Source organism: Pseudorasbora parva, chromosome 24 (genome assembly GCF_024679245.1).
Source record: "Pseudorasbora parva isolate DD20220531a chromosome 24, ASM2467924v1, whole genome shotgun sequence".
Classification (NCBI taxonomy): Eukaryota; Metazoa; Chordata; class Actinopteri; order Cypriniformes; family Gobionidae; genus Pseudorasbora; species Pseudorasbora parva.
Window position 1 is genome coordinate 2,051,923 of NC_090195.1, and position 14,073 is coordinate 2,065,995.

The 14,073-nt window shown below is 32.7% G+C and overlaps 2 protein-coding genes across 6 annotated transcripts in view; both read right to left on the reverse strand.

The window, feature by feature from the left end:
* Positions 1-4,786: 4,786 nt before the first annotated feature.
* On the reverse strand, positions 4,787-9,002 carry cebp1 (CCAAT/enhancer binding protein (C/EBP) 1). Its single transcript, XM_067435329.1, has 3 exons — positions 8,793-9,002; positions 8,436-8,714; positions 4,787-5,679 (listed from the first exon to the last, which is right to left on the reverse strand). Exons 2-3 carry the CDS (start codon positions 8,712-8,714, stop codon positions 5,362-5,364), a joined length of 597 nt encoding a protein of 198 aa, XP_067291430.1. The 5' UTR covers positions 8,793-9,002; the 3' UTR covers positions 4,787-5,361.
* A 1,325-nt stretch (positions 9,003-10,327) lies between these two features.
* ttc21a (tetratricopeptide repeat domain 21A) overlaps positions 10,328-14,073 on the reverse strand; it is a 39,567-nt gene continuing 35,821 nt past the window's right edge. For all 5 annotated transcript variants that reach the window (XM_067434423.1, XM_067434422.1, XM_067434424.1 and 2 more), the window contains 3 exons: positions 11,612-11,732; positions 10,939-11,006; positions 10,328-10,763 (listed from right to left, as the gene is read on the reverse strand). In XM_067434423.1, coding sequence (XP_067290524.1) covers positions 10,686-10,763; positions 10,939-11,006; positions 11,612-11,732 — 267 coding nt within the window. In that variant the 3' untranslated portion in view covers positions 10,328-10,685. The remainder of the gene's footprint in view (positions 10,764-10,938; positions 11,007-11,611; positions 11,733-14,073) is intronic.

The window sequence follows — 14,073 nt, forward strand, 5'->3', positions numbered from 1 at the left end:
TTATTAAAAAAGTACAATGGCTGTGTAAATTTAAAACATTGTACAACATTTTCTGTACGCATGAAATGCAAGGATGACCCACATTTATAAAATCAAAAAATTCTCAATCAATCCAAGCGTATTAAACGGCTTGTTCACATTTTTTATATTATCAAAATGTATATATTAATTTAAAATAAAACGTGATTACATTATTTTTGTCTAATATCTGAACATTCTTACATCTGGAGACCAGGTATGGTGGTTGTAACACTTTTTTTCTTCAGCACCTAAAACTCCCCCATGTTTTTAGCTACACCTCTGAAACTTTTAGGCAAAGTACTCACATTTATCTACTACAAATGGCAGCAATTTAGAATTCTCCAAATATATCACAGAGTTTGTGAGATGATGACAAACACTGGGGTAAGTTGTAACAGGCAGACAAAATGCATAAAAACGAAGGGTACTCCAAGTCATATGCCACAACAACTCTTTATTTTAAATGAATGGCTGCAACAAAAAAATGTGTGTGAATATGGGGAGTGTGTGTTTGTGCTTGCACGCGTGTGCTTTTGTTTGTGTGTGTGTGTGTGTGTGTGTGTGTGTGTGTGTGTGTGTGTGTGTGTGTGTGTGTGTGTGTGTGTGTGTGTGTGTGTGTGTGTGTGTGTGTAAATTAACATAGGCATTTTGTAGAATTATTAAAATCACAAAAATGTTCTTAGTTGTATGTTAGTGGATGGTTGTTTCATTCGATGTGTTACAACCTAGAACTACTGTCCCCCAGTGTTTAGCGTTGTGCTTTAACATTAGCTGGAGGCTGATACTATATTCTTTACTAGAGAAACTACATTTTGACCTGATATAACTCATACAACATTACCTACAACATAGTGCCATGGTATTCTGTATATTATAATATATTTAATATAATATAATTAATAATGTAATAAAAGTTGTATATGAATTTAAATATAATTAATAATATAATATAAGTCATATATTAGTTTAAAATACAATTAAATATAATATAATAAATAATATAATCAAAGTTAAATATTAGTTTAAAATATAATATATAATATTATATTTATACATTATTTATTTATTTATTTATTTATTTATTGTATATATACACACACACACACACACACACACACACACACATATATATATATATATATATATATATATATATATATATATATATATATATATATGTGTGTGTGTGTGTGTGTGTGTGTGTGTATAATATATAATAAAAAATATAATTAGTAATATAATTAGTAATATAATAAGTTATATATTAGTTTAAAATATAATTTAATAATATAATTAATAATATAATACAAGTTATCATTTAAAATAAAATAAAATATAATATTGTAATATAATTAGTAATATAAAAAAGTTAAATATTAATTTAAAATAAAATATAATAATATTATATTCTAATATAATTAGTAATATAATAAAAGTTATATAATCATTTAAAATAAAATATAATATAATCAATACTATAATATATAATTAATAATATAATATTATAATATAAGTTATATATTAATTTAAAATACAATTAAATATAATATCCTAAAAGTTAATTATATTCCATTATGTATTAAATGTCCAACATTAGTTTAAAACGAAGCTGTGGATCCGTTGTAAGTGTGTGTGTGTGTGTGTGTGTGTGTGAGTGTTCAGGTGTTGTGCGTTTGGATCTCTGCCTGTCCTCTTGCACTGTGTTGAGTAACAGAGGCTCCGTTGAAACACACTCTTTCCTAACACTGTGGCAGATTTCAGGTCTGGGACCGCAGATTGCTCCACAGCCATACGGAATGAAGTTACAACACACAAACATCAACAGTTGTGTGGATTAATAAATGTGAGGGTTTCCAATAGCAGTCAGGCCTGTGTTATCAGCCGCAGTCATCTGCTGTTAACTAGATAACCCAGAGCTCATCCACTTCCCACTCGCTATCAGTGAGTCCTGTGCCTGCAGTGGAAGCCACAGGAAGAGCCCAACAGCCCTGTGCAGTGATGCTATCGCCAGCTCACCGTCCCACATGGTGTTGAAATCTCATCCGTCCCACTGAAGCTCTGCCTGAGCCCTTCACGCTCAAACACCCGTGTCATCGCTGACATTCTGCTATTGTGTTGTGCAATTTACAATCAATTGGCCAGATAAAGTCGTCTCATCAAACGTGCTGGATTTAGCCTGCGGGTAACGTGTGAAAGGCCACCGGCTGTGTTCACTCAGTCGTGTTTTTTTGGGATCATTCAATTTTGAAATCCTATGTCACAAGGCCTGTGGTTTTGTTGGTTTGAAACAGCAGCTCCAATCAAAAGTTCCGAATTAGAGCATTCTTTCTGAATCCTAAAACTCCATGAACAATAAAATCACACGGCTGAACATTAATACACTGTAAAAAAAAAAAAATATTGCTGGGTTAAAAACCCAAGTTGGCTTGGAAATGGACAAACCCAGCGATTGGGTTGTTTTAACCCAACGGTTTGGGTTGTTTTAACCCAGTGATTGGGTTGTTTTAACCCAGCGATTGGGGTTGTTTTAAAACAAAGGTTTGGGTTGTTTTAACACAGCGATTGGGGTTGTTTTAACCCAACGGTTTGGGTTGTTTTAACCCAGCGATTGGTGTTGTTTTAACCCAGCGATTGGGGTTGTTTTAACCCAACGGTTTTGGTTGTTTTAACACAACGGTTTGGGTTGTTTTAACCCAGCGATTGGGGTTGTTTTAACCTAGTGATTGCGGTTGTTCGAACCCAAGGGTTGGGGTTGTATTAACCCAGCGATTGGGGTTGTTTTAACCCAATGGTTTTGGTTGTTTTAACCCAGCGATTGGGGTTGTTTTAACCCAACGGTTTTGGTTGTTTTAACACAACGGTTTGGGTTGTTTTAACCTAGTGATTGGGGTTGTTCGAACCCAGCGATTGGGGTTGTTTTAACCTAGTGATTGGGGTTGTTCGAACCCAGCGATTGGGGTTGTTTTAACCTAGTGATTGGGGTTGTTCGAACCCAAGGGTTGGGGTTGTATTAACCCAGCGATTGGGGTTGTTTTAACCCAGCAAATGGGTTGTTTTAACCCAGCGATTGAGGTTGTTTTAACCCAGCGATTGGGGTTGTTTTAACCCAGCGTTCGGGTCGTTTTAACCCAGCGATTGAGGTTGTTTTAACGCAGTGATTAGGTTATTTTAACCCAGCAATTGGGGTTGTTTTAACCCAGCAAATGGGGTTGTTTTAACCCAGCGATTGAGGTTGTTTTAACGCAGTGATTAGGTTGTTTTAACCCAGCGTTCGGGTTGTTTTAACCCAGCAAATGGGTTGTTTTAACCCAGTGATTAGGTTGTTTTAACCCAGCGTTCGGGTTGTTTTAACCCAGCAAATGGGTTGTTTTAACCCAGTGATTAGGTTGTTTTAACCCAGCGTTCGGGTTGTTTTAACCCAGCAAATGGGTTGTTTTAACCCAGTGATTAGGTTGTTTTAACCCAGCGTTCGGGTTGTTTTAACCCAGCAAATGGGTTGTTTTAACCCAGCGATTGAGGTTGTTTTAACGCAGTGATTAGGTTGTTTTAACCCAGCGTTCGGGTTGTTTTAACCCAGCGTTCGGGTTGTTTTAACCCAGCGTTCGAGTTGTTTTACCACAGCGATTGGGGTTGTTTTATCCCAGCGGTTGGGTTAAATGTTTTATTTGACTCAACTCATACTAACACAAAGTATTTTGGAAATCAACATTTATTAATATGTTTAATAAATAAATAATAATAAATTAATTAATTAATTAATTAATTAATTAATAAGTTTAATGAATAATAATAAAAACAATGGTTCCTTTTAAGCCAGACATAAGTGATTTTAAACAATAGTTGGGTTGAATAAAACTACCCAGCATGTAGGGTAAACATTTCACCGATTGACTGGGTTAATACAACCAAACCGCTGGGTTTGTCCTTTTCAACCCAGCTCGGGTGGTTTTTAACCCATCTTTTTTTTAGAGTGTATTATTCAAAGGTATTTTTCATTAATGTCAAAACCGAAACTAAAATTAAAGAACTGAGTAATAAAATTACAAATACATTTTACTTTTTGTTTTTACAAATACAAATACATAAGTACTTTTAAACAATCAATTAATTAGTAATTATGGTAATTGTACAGTGTAACAGTGTAATTCTAGGTCTGATTAACACTGCTATCATTCGCAGAGCAAAAAATATTATTCGAAATCCTAGTCACCCCCTCAATTCATGTTTCATCCTTCTAATGTTACTTTATTGTAAAATGTTCCTTTAGTTTTTAAAGTACGCTGAGAATTCAATAAATATACATAGATTTCCGCATTTAATATTTGAGTCAAAACTTTAATGATTGTCTATAAACATATTGACTTTCAAAAAATAAATCAGGCATGAGAGATATTTACTACAGAATCTCCGATTTAAGGATAAAAAAAAATTACAAGATTGAACTATTTATTTAAAATGAAACAGAAAACGCTTGAGTTTGCTGTGCTTCTGACTTCCTGGTTTGCTGTAATGTATAACACAAACATCATTTCAGATTACAGGTATTCCCGCTTTAACTAGTTGAGATTTGACTAGTTCACAGTAGATTATTTCCCATGTTCACTTTGGGAAATGACAGAGTCAGAGTGTATTTAGGCCACGCCCACCCCAGGGGAAACAACACAACGCTCTCCATTGACTTTGTATTGTGTGAGGCGCCTCCTTGTCATTTTGGACTTAATACAAAAAACAGAACAATGTCTAAAAGCTGATCTGTGACAAGGTGTATAACACACCAGCTAAAAAACACATAACTCAGTTTTTATAAGCTGTCGACCCCAAAAAACGAGCGTTTAAGGAGACAAAAGTGGACACAGGCAATAAGAAGTGAAGCTTCATCAGGAAGAATGGCTCAGTTTTGGGATCCTGACACTCAGTATGTCTCAGTATGTCTACGTGTGCAGTAAACATTTAGTCAAATATCCAAATGTCAGTTTTATATATTATATTTCCTGTCTCTAATTACTTTCTCCTCCAGTGGGCGTAGTTCTCAGTGTAATATAACATGTCCCGCTCTGTCTCTAGTGTATGTATACACTTGTATGTCTTTAAACGCTCGTTTTTAGGGTCAGCAGCTTATAAACACTTCTGGTGTTTTTTAGCTTGTTTTCTGTACACCTCGTCACATATCAGCTTTTAGACATTGTTCGTATTTTGTTATAAGTCAGAAATGACAAGGAGGCGCTTCACGCAATAGAAAGTCAATGGAGATGGTTGGTTTATTCAACCCCGGAGGGGGTGGCTTTCAGATTATGAGTCTCTATGAAAGTCTCAAATGGAATCAACAGAACCTTGAGTCGCTCAGCAGTTGTCTTGTCCCCCGACGTCCTGCTCTTTGGCCTGTAGGTGGCGCTGTGACAGATAGTGTCTGAGCGCGTCCACCTCGTGCGACAGGCGCTGTATGTGCAGCTGCAGTCTGTGGTTTTCGTCCTGGAGCTGCAGCGCCCTCTGCTGGGTGAGCTGGATGCGCCGGCGCGCTTTATCGCGGCTCTTCCTCACGGCGATGTTGTTGCGCTCTCTGCGCATGCGATACTCAACACTGTCTTTGCTCAGGCCTCTCTTCTGCCCGGCCTGGCGGAGAGCGGACACTGGCGGTGGCAGAAGAAACTGAGAAAAATCCTTCCCATAGATTTGCAGAGTTACAGAGAAAGGAGAAAACAAAGTTCAGTGAGAGCTATTCAAACAAACACAACTAATTCTAAATAACTGGCTTGTTGATCAAATAATGTCAGCTGTCTACTGATGCAAGTCGTCACTTAAAGGGGTTAGTTCACCCAAAAATGTGAGATTATATATACCGGTATATATGTGTGCGTGTGTCTCTTCTAAATATGTCTAGATAGTTTTTATGAATTTTATGTGAAATGAAAATGTGAGATTGAAATGCAGTGAAAAGTAATATTTTACTTATAAATCAAATGGGGGGTGGGGGGAATTATTATCATAAAATTACATATTTAACCTATAAATCAAATGTTTTATATATATATATATATATATATATATATATATATATATATATATATATATATATATATATATATATATATATATATATATATATATATATATATATATATATATATATGCGCGTGTGTGTGTGTCTTCTAAATATTTCTATTTAGTTTTTATTAATTTTATTTCAGTTTTAGTTTGTAGTTATTTTAATACATCACTCAACTAAATATATTAAAATTATTTTAAAAACAAATGTATTACCTAATATTTATTTATATATTTATACCAATTTATTATCAGCATTAGTAACTTTTAATTTTAGTTAAAGCTTTAGTAATTTTATATATACGTACACGTAATACTGAGAATTAATAATTAGTATTAGAATAGTTTCTCAGTTATATTAAAATAGCACTGGTTTATTGATTATGTCTGAGAATACACGTACAATTAATCAGTAAATAATAATGTTCTATGAGTAAACATAATGATGATATATGAAACATATGATATATATATATGAAGTCATTATAAGTATATATAATTATGCTTTTTTTAAATGTGTCTACGTAGTTTTTATTCATTTTATTTCACTTCTGTTTTAGTTGTAGTTATTTTAGTTCATCACATTAAACTAAACATATTTTATTTTATTATCTAATATATACTATACCGGTAACTATTATCATCATCATTAATAACTTGATGTCATTATGTTTACTCATAGAACATTATTATTTACTGATTAATTGTACGTGTATTCTCAGACATAATCAATAAACCAGTGCTATTTTAATATAACTGAGAAGCTATTACACTTTTTATTCATTTGTTAAATTAGCTTTAATTAGCATATGTTCCATTTTAATTTTAGTAAGGTTTTATTAATTCTGTTGTTTGTGTTTGTCATTTTTATAAGTTAATTATATATTTAAAAAAAATGTTTATTCATTTTATTTCAGTTTTACCTGTAGTTATGTTAGTACATCAAATTAAACCAAACATATTAACATTATCTAAAAAGATAAATTATCTAATATTTGTTTATATATTTAACTATTATCATCATCATTAATAACTTAATGTTATTATATATTAGTAATATTAAGTATATACTCACAGAATTATTTTCTAATGACATTTACTTGTAATTAGTTTTAATTTGCATATTTTCCATTTTAATTTTAGTTAAAGTTAATAATTGTGTTTTTGTCATTTGCATAAGAATAGAAGTAATAAATTATTATATGTATATGTTTTTGCCAATACAGTTTTTGTAGTTAAACTGGGGTTAAAAAGTTTACGTTTTGTAGTTAAAAAAACGAATGTATTATCTAATATTAATTCATTACTATTATTATTAATAATTAATAACTTAATGTTTTTATATTTACTCATACAATTATTATTTACTAATTAATTATACTTGTATTCTCATACATAATCAATAAACTAGTGTTTTTAAACCATATTTGTATTACAATTATAATTGAGACACTATAATTAGTTTTTATCAATATTATGTCATCATTTTCCTTGAGTTATTTTGTTGTTTGCTTTTGTAATTTTTTGGTAAAAAGTATATAATTTAGAAGTCATTATAAGTATAATATATAATTTAAAAAAAAGGGTCAATATTAGTTTTTTATTAATTTGATTTCAGTTTTAGTTAAGCTATGAAAATGAGAAAAGCTGCAATGTCAACTATCTGGAATAAAATTATTACAAAACTATAATAGTTTCTCAATTATAATTGTAATTATACAAATATAAATTAAAATAACACTAGTTTATTGATTTTGTCTGAGAATACAAGTAAAATTCATTAGTAAATAATAATTCTATGAGTATATATATACACATGTTATTAATGATGATAATATTAGTTATAAATAGAAATTAATATTAGATAATAAATTAGTTTCTTTTAATGAACTGTTTAATTGAACTACAAAAACTAATTTGGCAAAAACACACATATAATAATTTATTATAAATAAGTTTAATACCTAATTTTATTTCAAGTACAAAAAATAAATTTGTTATGTTTTTAGTTTCAGTTAACTATGATGATAAAAAAAATGTTTTTAGGAATATTAAGATTTGAATAAAAAAGGTTTATTGTTTCATCTGTTCGTCTTAATAGCCATAATTTCAGAGCAGACACCAGGAGGTGTGTGTGTGTGTGTGTGTGTGTGTGTGTGCTGGTAAACCCTATGGGGACAAAATGTCCCCACAAAGATGGCAATATCCAAAATCCTTGTCCTTGTGGGGACATTTTTTGGTCCCCATGAGGAAAACATCTAATAAATCACACAGAATGAGTTTTTTTGAGAAAGTAAAAATGTAGAATGTTTCCTGTGATGGGTAGGTTTAGGGGCAGGGCAGTGTGTGTGTGTGTGTGTGTGTGTGGTTACCTGTGGCGCGCCATGACTCTGCTGCGCGGATCGTTCGGTGTTGGTGCCGTTCAGACAGGAGGGATACGGCAGGTAACCCAAACCCATCATCTGCTCCATGCTCCGACTGTCCGGCGCTTTGGGAAAGCCCATGGGCTGACCATACAGACCCCCGTCCATCTGAGGCATCTGACCCGAGGAGCCGGGGTCCAGAGGCTGCGTCCCGTCCAGAGAGATGGAGGACGGATGATGGAGCGAGAACATACAGATGGAGGAAGGGGAGCTGTCGGAGATGGACATCTGTGGATGGAGAAGATTTCAGGCTGAACTACTCATTAAGACATGAGATAAAGAAGAGATGAAAGTGTGTGTCCTTACGGCTCAGTGCTGTTCAATGCTCTCCTCTCTTCTCATGCACAAACTTTAAGGCTCCTTCCACAAAATCCGTTATGATACAGGTACTTCAGCGCTCATGACAACATCATTTCCTCTGTCACAACCTTCTCTCTCTCCCTCCTTCCCCCTCCAATTATTTTTATCTTGCATCATAGATTAACTTCTTTTTTCCCTCTTCATTTTCCTTTTATTAACACTTTCTACAATCTTAATGCATCATTGTTCCCCAAACAACTCATATTCAAACTAATCATGGAGCGATTTATCATCATTCGCTATAATTATTTCAAATACAAAAAATTCTGAAAAGGACTGAAATCAAATATGTAGTGACTGAGTATTAAAAAGGTTATTAAAAATTACTATTAAAAATGTTCTAATGATATTATATCTATGTATAAATGATATTTCTAATCCTTATTATATGTAAGTATAACTTTCAAATGGTTTATATATATAAAATAGACAGAGCTGTCAAATCGATTAATCACATCTAACATAAAAGTTTGTAAATATATAATATAAATACTGAATATATAATATAAATATGTGTTATATATATATATATATATATATATATATATATATATATATATATATATATATACACACACACACACACATATATATACACATACACACACACGATTAATCGATTTGACAAAACAATTTTTTTTTAGTTATTTTAGTTTACCTTTTTTCTAAATATTAAACGTTTTATTATTAATTTATATACAAATAATTTAGATACATTTTAAATATGTAATTACTAATATTTACAATTTACTAATAAAATATAACTAATAAATAAACATAACTTTATTCTCAGGCATAAAGTGTTTTTACCAATTGCACAGATAAATTATTAGGCAGAAATGTCTGTTGACTTATAAACATTAAAAAATGTTGGTGCATTTTTAAGAGATGGGCCAAAAACTAATACAGTTTATTGCTAAAACATGTCAGCACATCCAGAATTAGACTGTCATGGCCTAAATAAAAAAGGTGAAATATAGTTTTCTTGTTAACAGTCGTAATTTACTTCATATTATTCCTCCTATGTCTGTACTGTTACAGAAGTACCTGACAAATGTCCTAAAAATACCTCACAGTTGATTGGCCAATCAGCTCCATCTTTCCTGATGAGCTCAGCGGCGCCTCCTGCAGCAGGACTGAGGAACTGCACCAGAGACACAAACAAGTACACAGGGATAAAAAGAGTGAATCTAGATAAACAGGGTCACTTTTGCCATTTATAGAATGAATTTAATGGAGAGCATTATTTCCTGCCTTTTTTCTAAAGGTAAGTTTAATTGGTTGATGCTGAGCAGAGCTGTAGTAAAATGAAAACTCACCTTTCAATATGAACACAACAATAATCAACTCAACATACTGTATTATAAAGACAAAACAACAGCTCACCTGGAGCTGTGTGTGCATATGAAAATATTAGTCCAAAAAAAAAAAAACGAAAAATTGTTTTAGATCTTCATGAACATTTTATTTTGTCACTGCTATAAAATGTAAGAGAAGGGGTTTACAGTTTGAAGTTTAAAAAATGTTCACACACACACACACACACACACACACTCACATTCAGACACATGTACATGTTTCAGATATTCATAAACACATTTTTTTTTTACACTGCTATAAACGTAACCGAAGGGCTTTCTATTAGTTAAAAGTTTTATAAATGTTCACACACACACACAGACAGACAGAGACACATACAGACAGAGACACATACAAACACACACACACACACACACACACACACACACACACACACACACAACGCTTTCCTCTGGTACAAGTATTTGAATTTGATTTGTGTATTAGTTTAATGGCAGTCTTTTAGAAGGGAAATCCACATCAAGGGCGGAGAGAGAGCTGAGCTCGGGTCAGAATCTCGCTGTGGATCTCTGGGTAATCTGGATGCTGCCGCAGCACCTGCACACAACCAAACACTGCTCAGTGTGTTCACATGACACAGCGAGACGCTTTCAGCATTAAACCACTTTCAAAATGGAGAAATTCAAGTCCTTCCCTACAGTAGGAAATCACAAATACATCATCAAGGACGAATCCGGTTTAAGAACAAACCAGCATTTCAGACATCACAAACCTGCCGACACACATCGACAGCCTGCGTGTACTTCTTGCACTTCAGACAGTTAAAGGCCAGGCGGAATCCTACAAAAGAGATTACAGCAGGTGAAAAGGCAGATCATTAAGTGCATGACCATGCATTATAAAATATTGTGTGACCATGCATATCATAATAGTGTATTGTATGACCATGCATAATATTATGTGACCATGCATATCATAATAGTGTATTGTATGACCATGCATAATATTATGTGACCATGCATATCATAAAAGTGTATTGTATGACCATGCATAATATCATAATATTGTATTACCATGCATAATATCATAATATTGTATGACCATGCATAATATCATAATATTGTATGAACATGCATAATATCATAATATTGTATGATCATACATATCATAATATTGTATTACCATGCATAATATCATAATATTGTATGACCATGCATAATATCATAATATTGTATTACCATGCATAATATCATAATATTGTATGACCATACATATCATAATATTGTATGAACATGCATAATATCATAATATTGTATGATCATACATATCATAATATTGTATGAACATGCATAATATCATAATATTGTATGACCATGCATAATATCATAATATTGTATGAACATGCATAATATCATAATATTCTCTCAGGAATAATGAAGACGCACCGACTGCAGGATCAGCGGTGTGGCTGTATCTCCAGGCCAGCTCGTACTGCAGCGCTGCATCTCTGTATCTCTGCTCGCTCTCCATCATCAGGCCATAAAACTCGTATGCTTTACAACACGACTGAACGGTCACAAGGGGATACAAATCTGGATTAAAGTTGTGAAAAGCCAGGAAAATCAAGTCCTGCTGTTAAAATACTTCTTACTGATCATCCAATAACAATTTTGTTCTTCATTTTTAGAAGCACTTTCTACATTCTTTACATCTTAATGTATATTTGTTGGCCAGACACTAATATTTCTCTATGATAATTCTTGGGTTACAATTATTTCTGAAAAATATTAATCATAAAAAATATTTTAAAAGTTGTTCAGAAAAAACGAAAATTTAATATTTAAATATACTATTTTTAAAATCGAATGTATTTCTAATAATTAATAACAATTGCATTTATCTAATACAGCTAAATTAAATTATTGCTCTATAAAATGATCATCCTAACATTATTTTATACATTTAAATATATTACAAAAATATACAAGTACTAGTTACTAGTTTTTACTATATTTATTTATTACATAGTGTTAAAATTAAATATAGTAAGAGTGAATAAATATAATTAATACTAAATAATAATTGTAGTTATAAATGATTATGTGTGAATGCATATATACATGTATGTGTGTGTGTATGCATATTATATATATATATATATATATATATATATATATATATATATATATATATATATATATATATATATATATATATATATATATATATATATATATATATATATCTATCCCTATATAGGGCTTGACGACATTAACACCCGCCAACCCGCCAAATGCGGGTAGATTTCAGCTGTGGCGGGGGCCTTTCACACCGAACGCGGCAACCACTCCCACTAGCCACTTTAGCGGGTTGAATATAATTTCAGCCTACAGCCAAATGAAATACGAAGACTGTCGTATCACAAAATTAAAATTGTCTTGCAATTCTTTATCGATCAACTTGCAGTAAGTGAAGGCGGGATAGGCGGAATCGCGCTGAATGACAATAGAAGCGTGCAAGCTCTGTCACGCGCAATCAGTTCTCCTTGTCAGTGTTGGGCAGTAGCATCGCTACATTTCTGAAGATCAAGCTCAAATTGGAAACCAACTGCCAAGTCGCGGATATACTTCCCTTTCTACGTTCCTTTCTGCCTCGCGCAGACGCGCACAGATGCGCGCGAGCCTTTCAAAGGACTCCTTTGGCAGTGAGCGCGGAAAGACGGGTTCGTCGCGTGCACTGGATACGCGCACTATCTAGTAGTTGATGTTTGTTTCCGAGCGCTCAGTTCGCTGTTGCACGCGAGTCATCCGCGCGGTGACAAACGAGAAATCGTCTTCAAGTTTTAAAATAATCTATTGTGTCTCTTGAATAAACACCTCTTATTAAAATCATCGGGGTCCAGCCTGGCCACCTCTTGATATGAACGAATGAAACTTTTCCAAGGAGAACACACACACACACACACACACCAAGTCTAAGCTGAGCATAAATGCAAACACATATCATGCACATAGGCTACAGATGAGCATACACACACTCTCAACACCTGGTTTTGTTAATATTATGGATCACATGTTTTTTTTTTTTGTCAAATCGATTTCGACAATTTTTGAATAGCCTAACTGAAAAAGTATCCATGTCTATCTGCTTGAATTTTATTGATCACAGAGATAGCGTTGATTGGAATGAAGTTGGTTCAATGCAAAATTAAATAAATAAAAACTATCTTAGATGTAGTAAACTACTTTTGCCAAGTTGCTGTAGCTTAGCTTGCTACATTTCCTATAGGGGGGTAGCTTCAGTGTAGTGAAGCTTAGCCTACTCTACGTTAAATTATCTCACTCTGCATGTGAAAGTTTGAAAGGGTTTTACATCTTCAAAATAAAGTAAAATGACTCAAAATCAAGTAATTTAGGCATGCCAAAGTCAACTTTAATCATATAAAATGTAATTTCCAAACTGCAAATTGTGGCCAGTGAAAATGCTGAGTGGCTAGTAACTTTGGAAAACCACTAGCCACGGTGGCTGGTGAGCAAAACAGTTAATGTCAAGCCCTGTATATATATATATATATATATATATATATATATATATATATATATATATATATACACACACACACGCACACATTTTACTTTATATTTATGTACTATATTAATATTCATTATTTACTAATAATAGTATTGACTAAATATAAAGCATTTTAATGAATTGTATTGTTCACTAGGGCCTTGATTTATTTTATTGTTATCTATTTCTATAATACGGTAATTGTCTTATTTCTATAATGCATGTCCGTATGTTTTTCTTTTCTGTGAATGCACACATGTATTTCTCTCCAATAAAGCACTTGCAAACACTGTTTTTAAAAGGTGCAAAAATGATGAAGCTTACTTACATATTTACT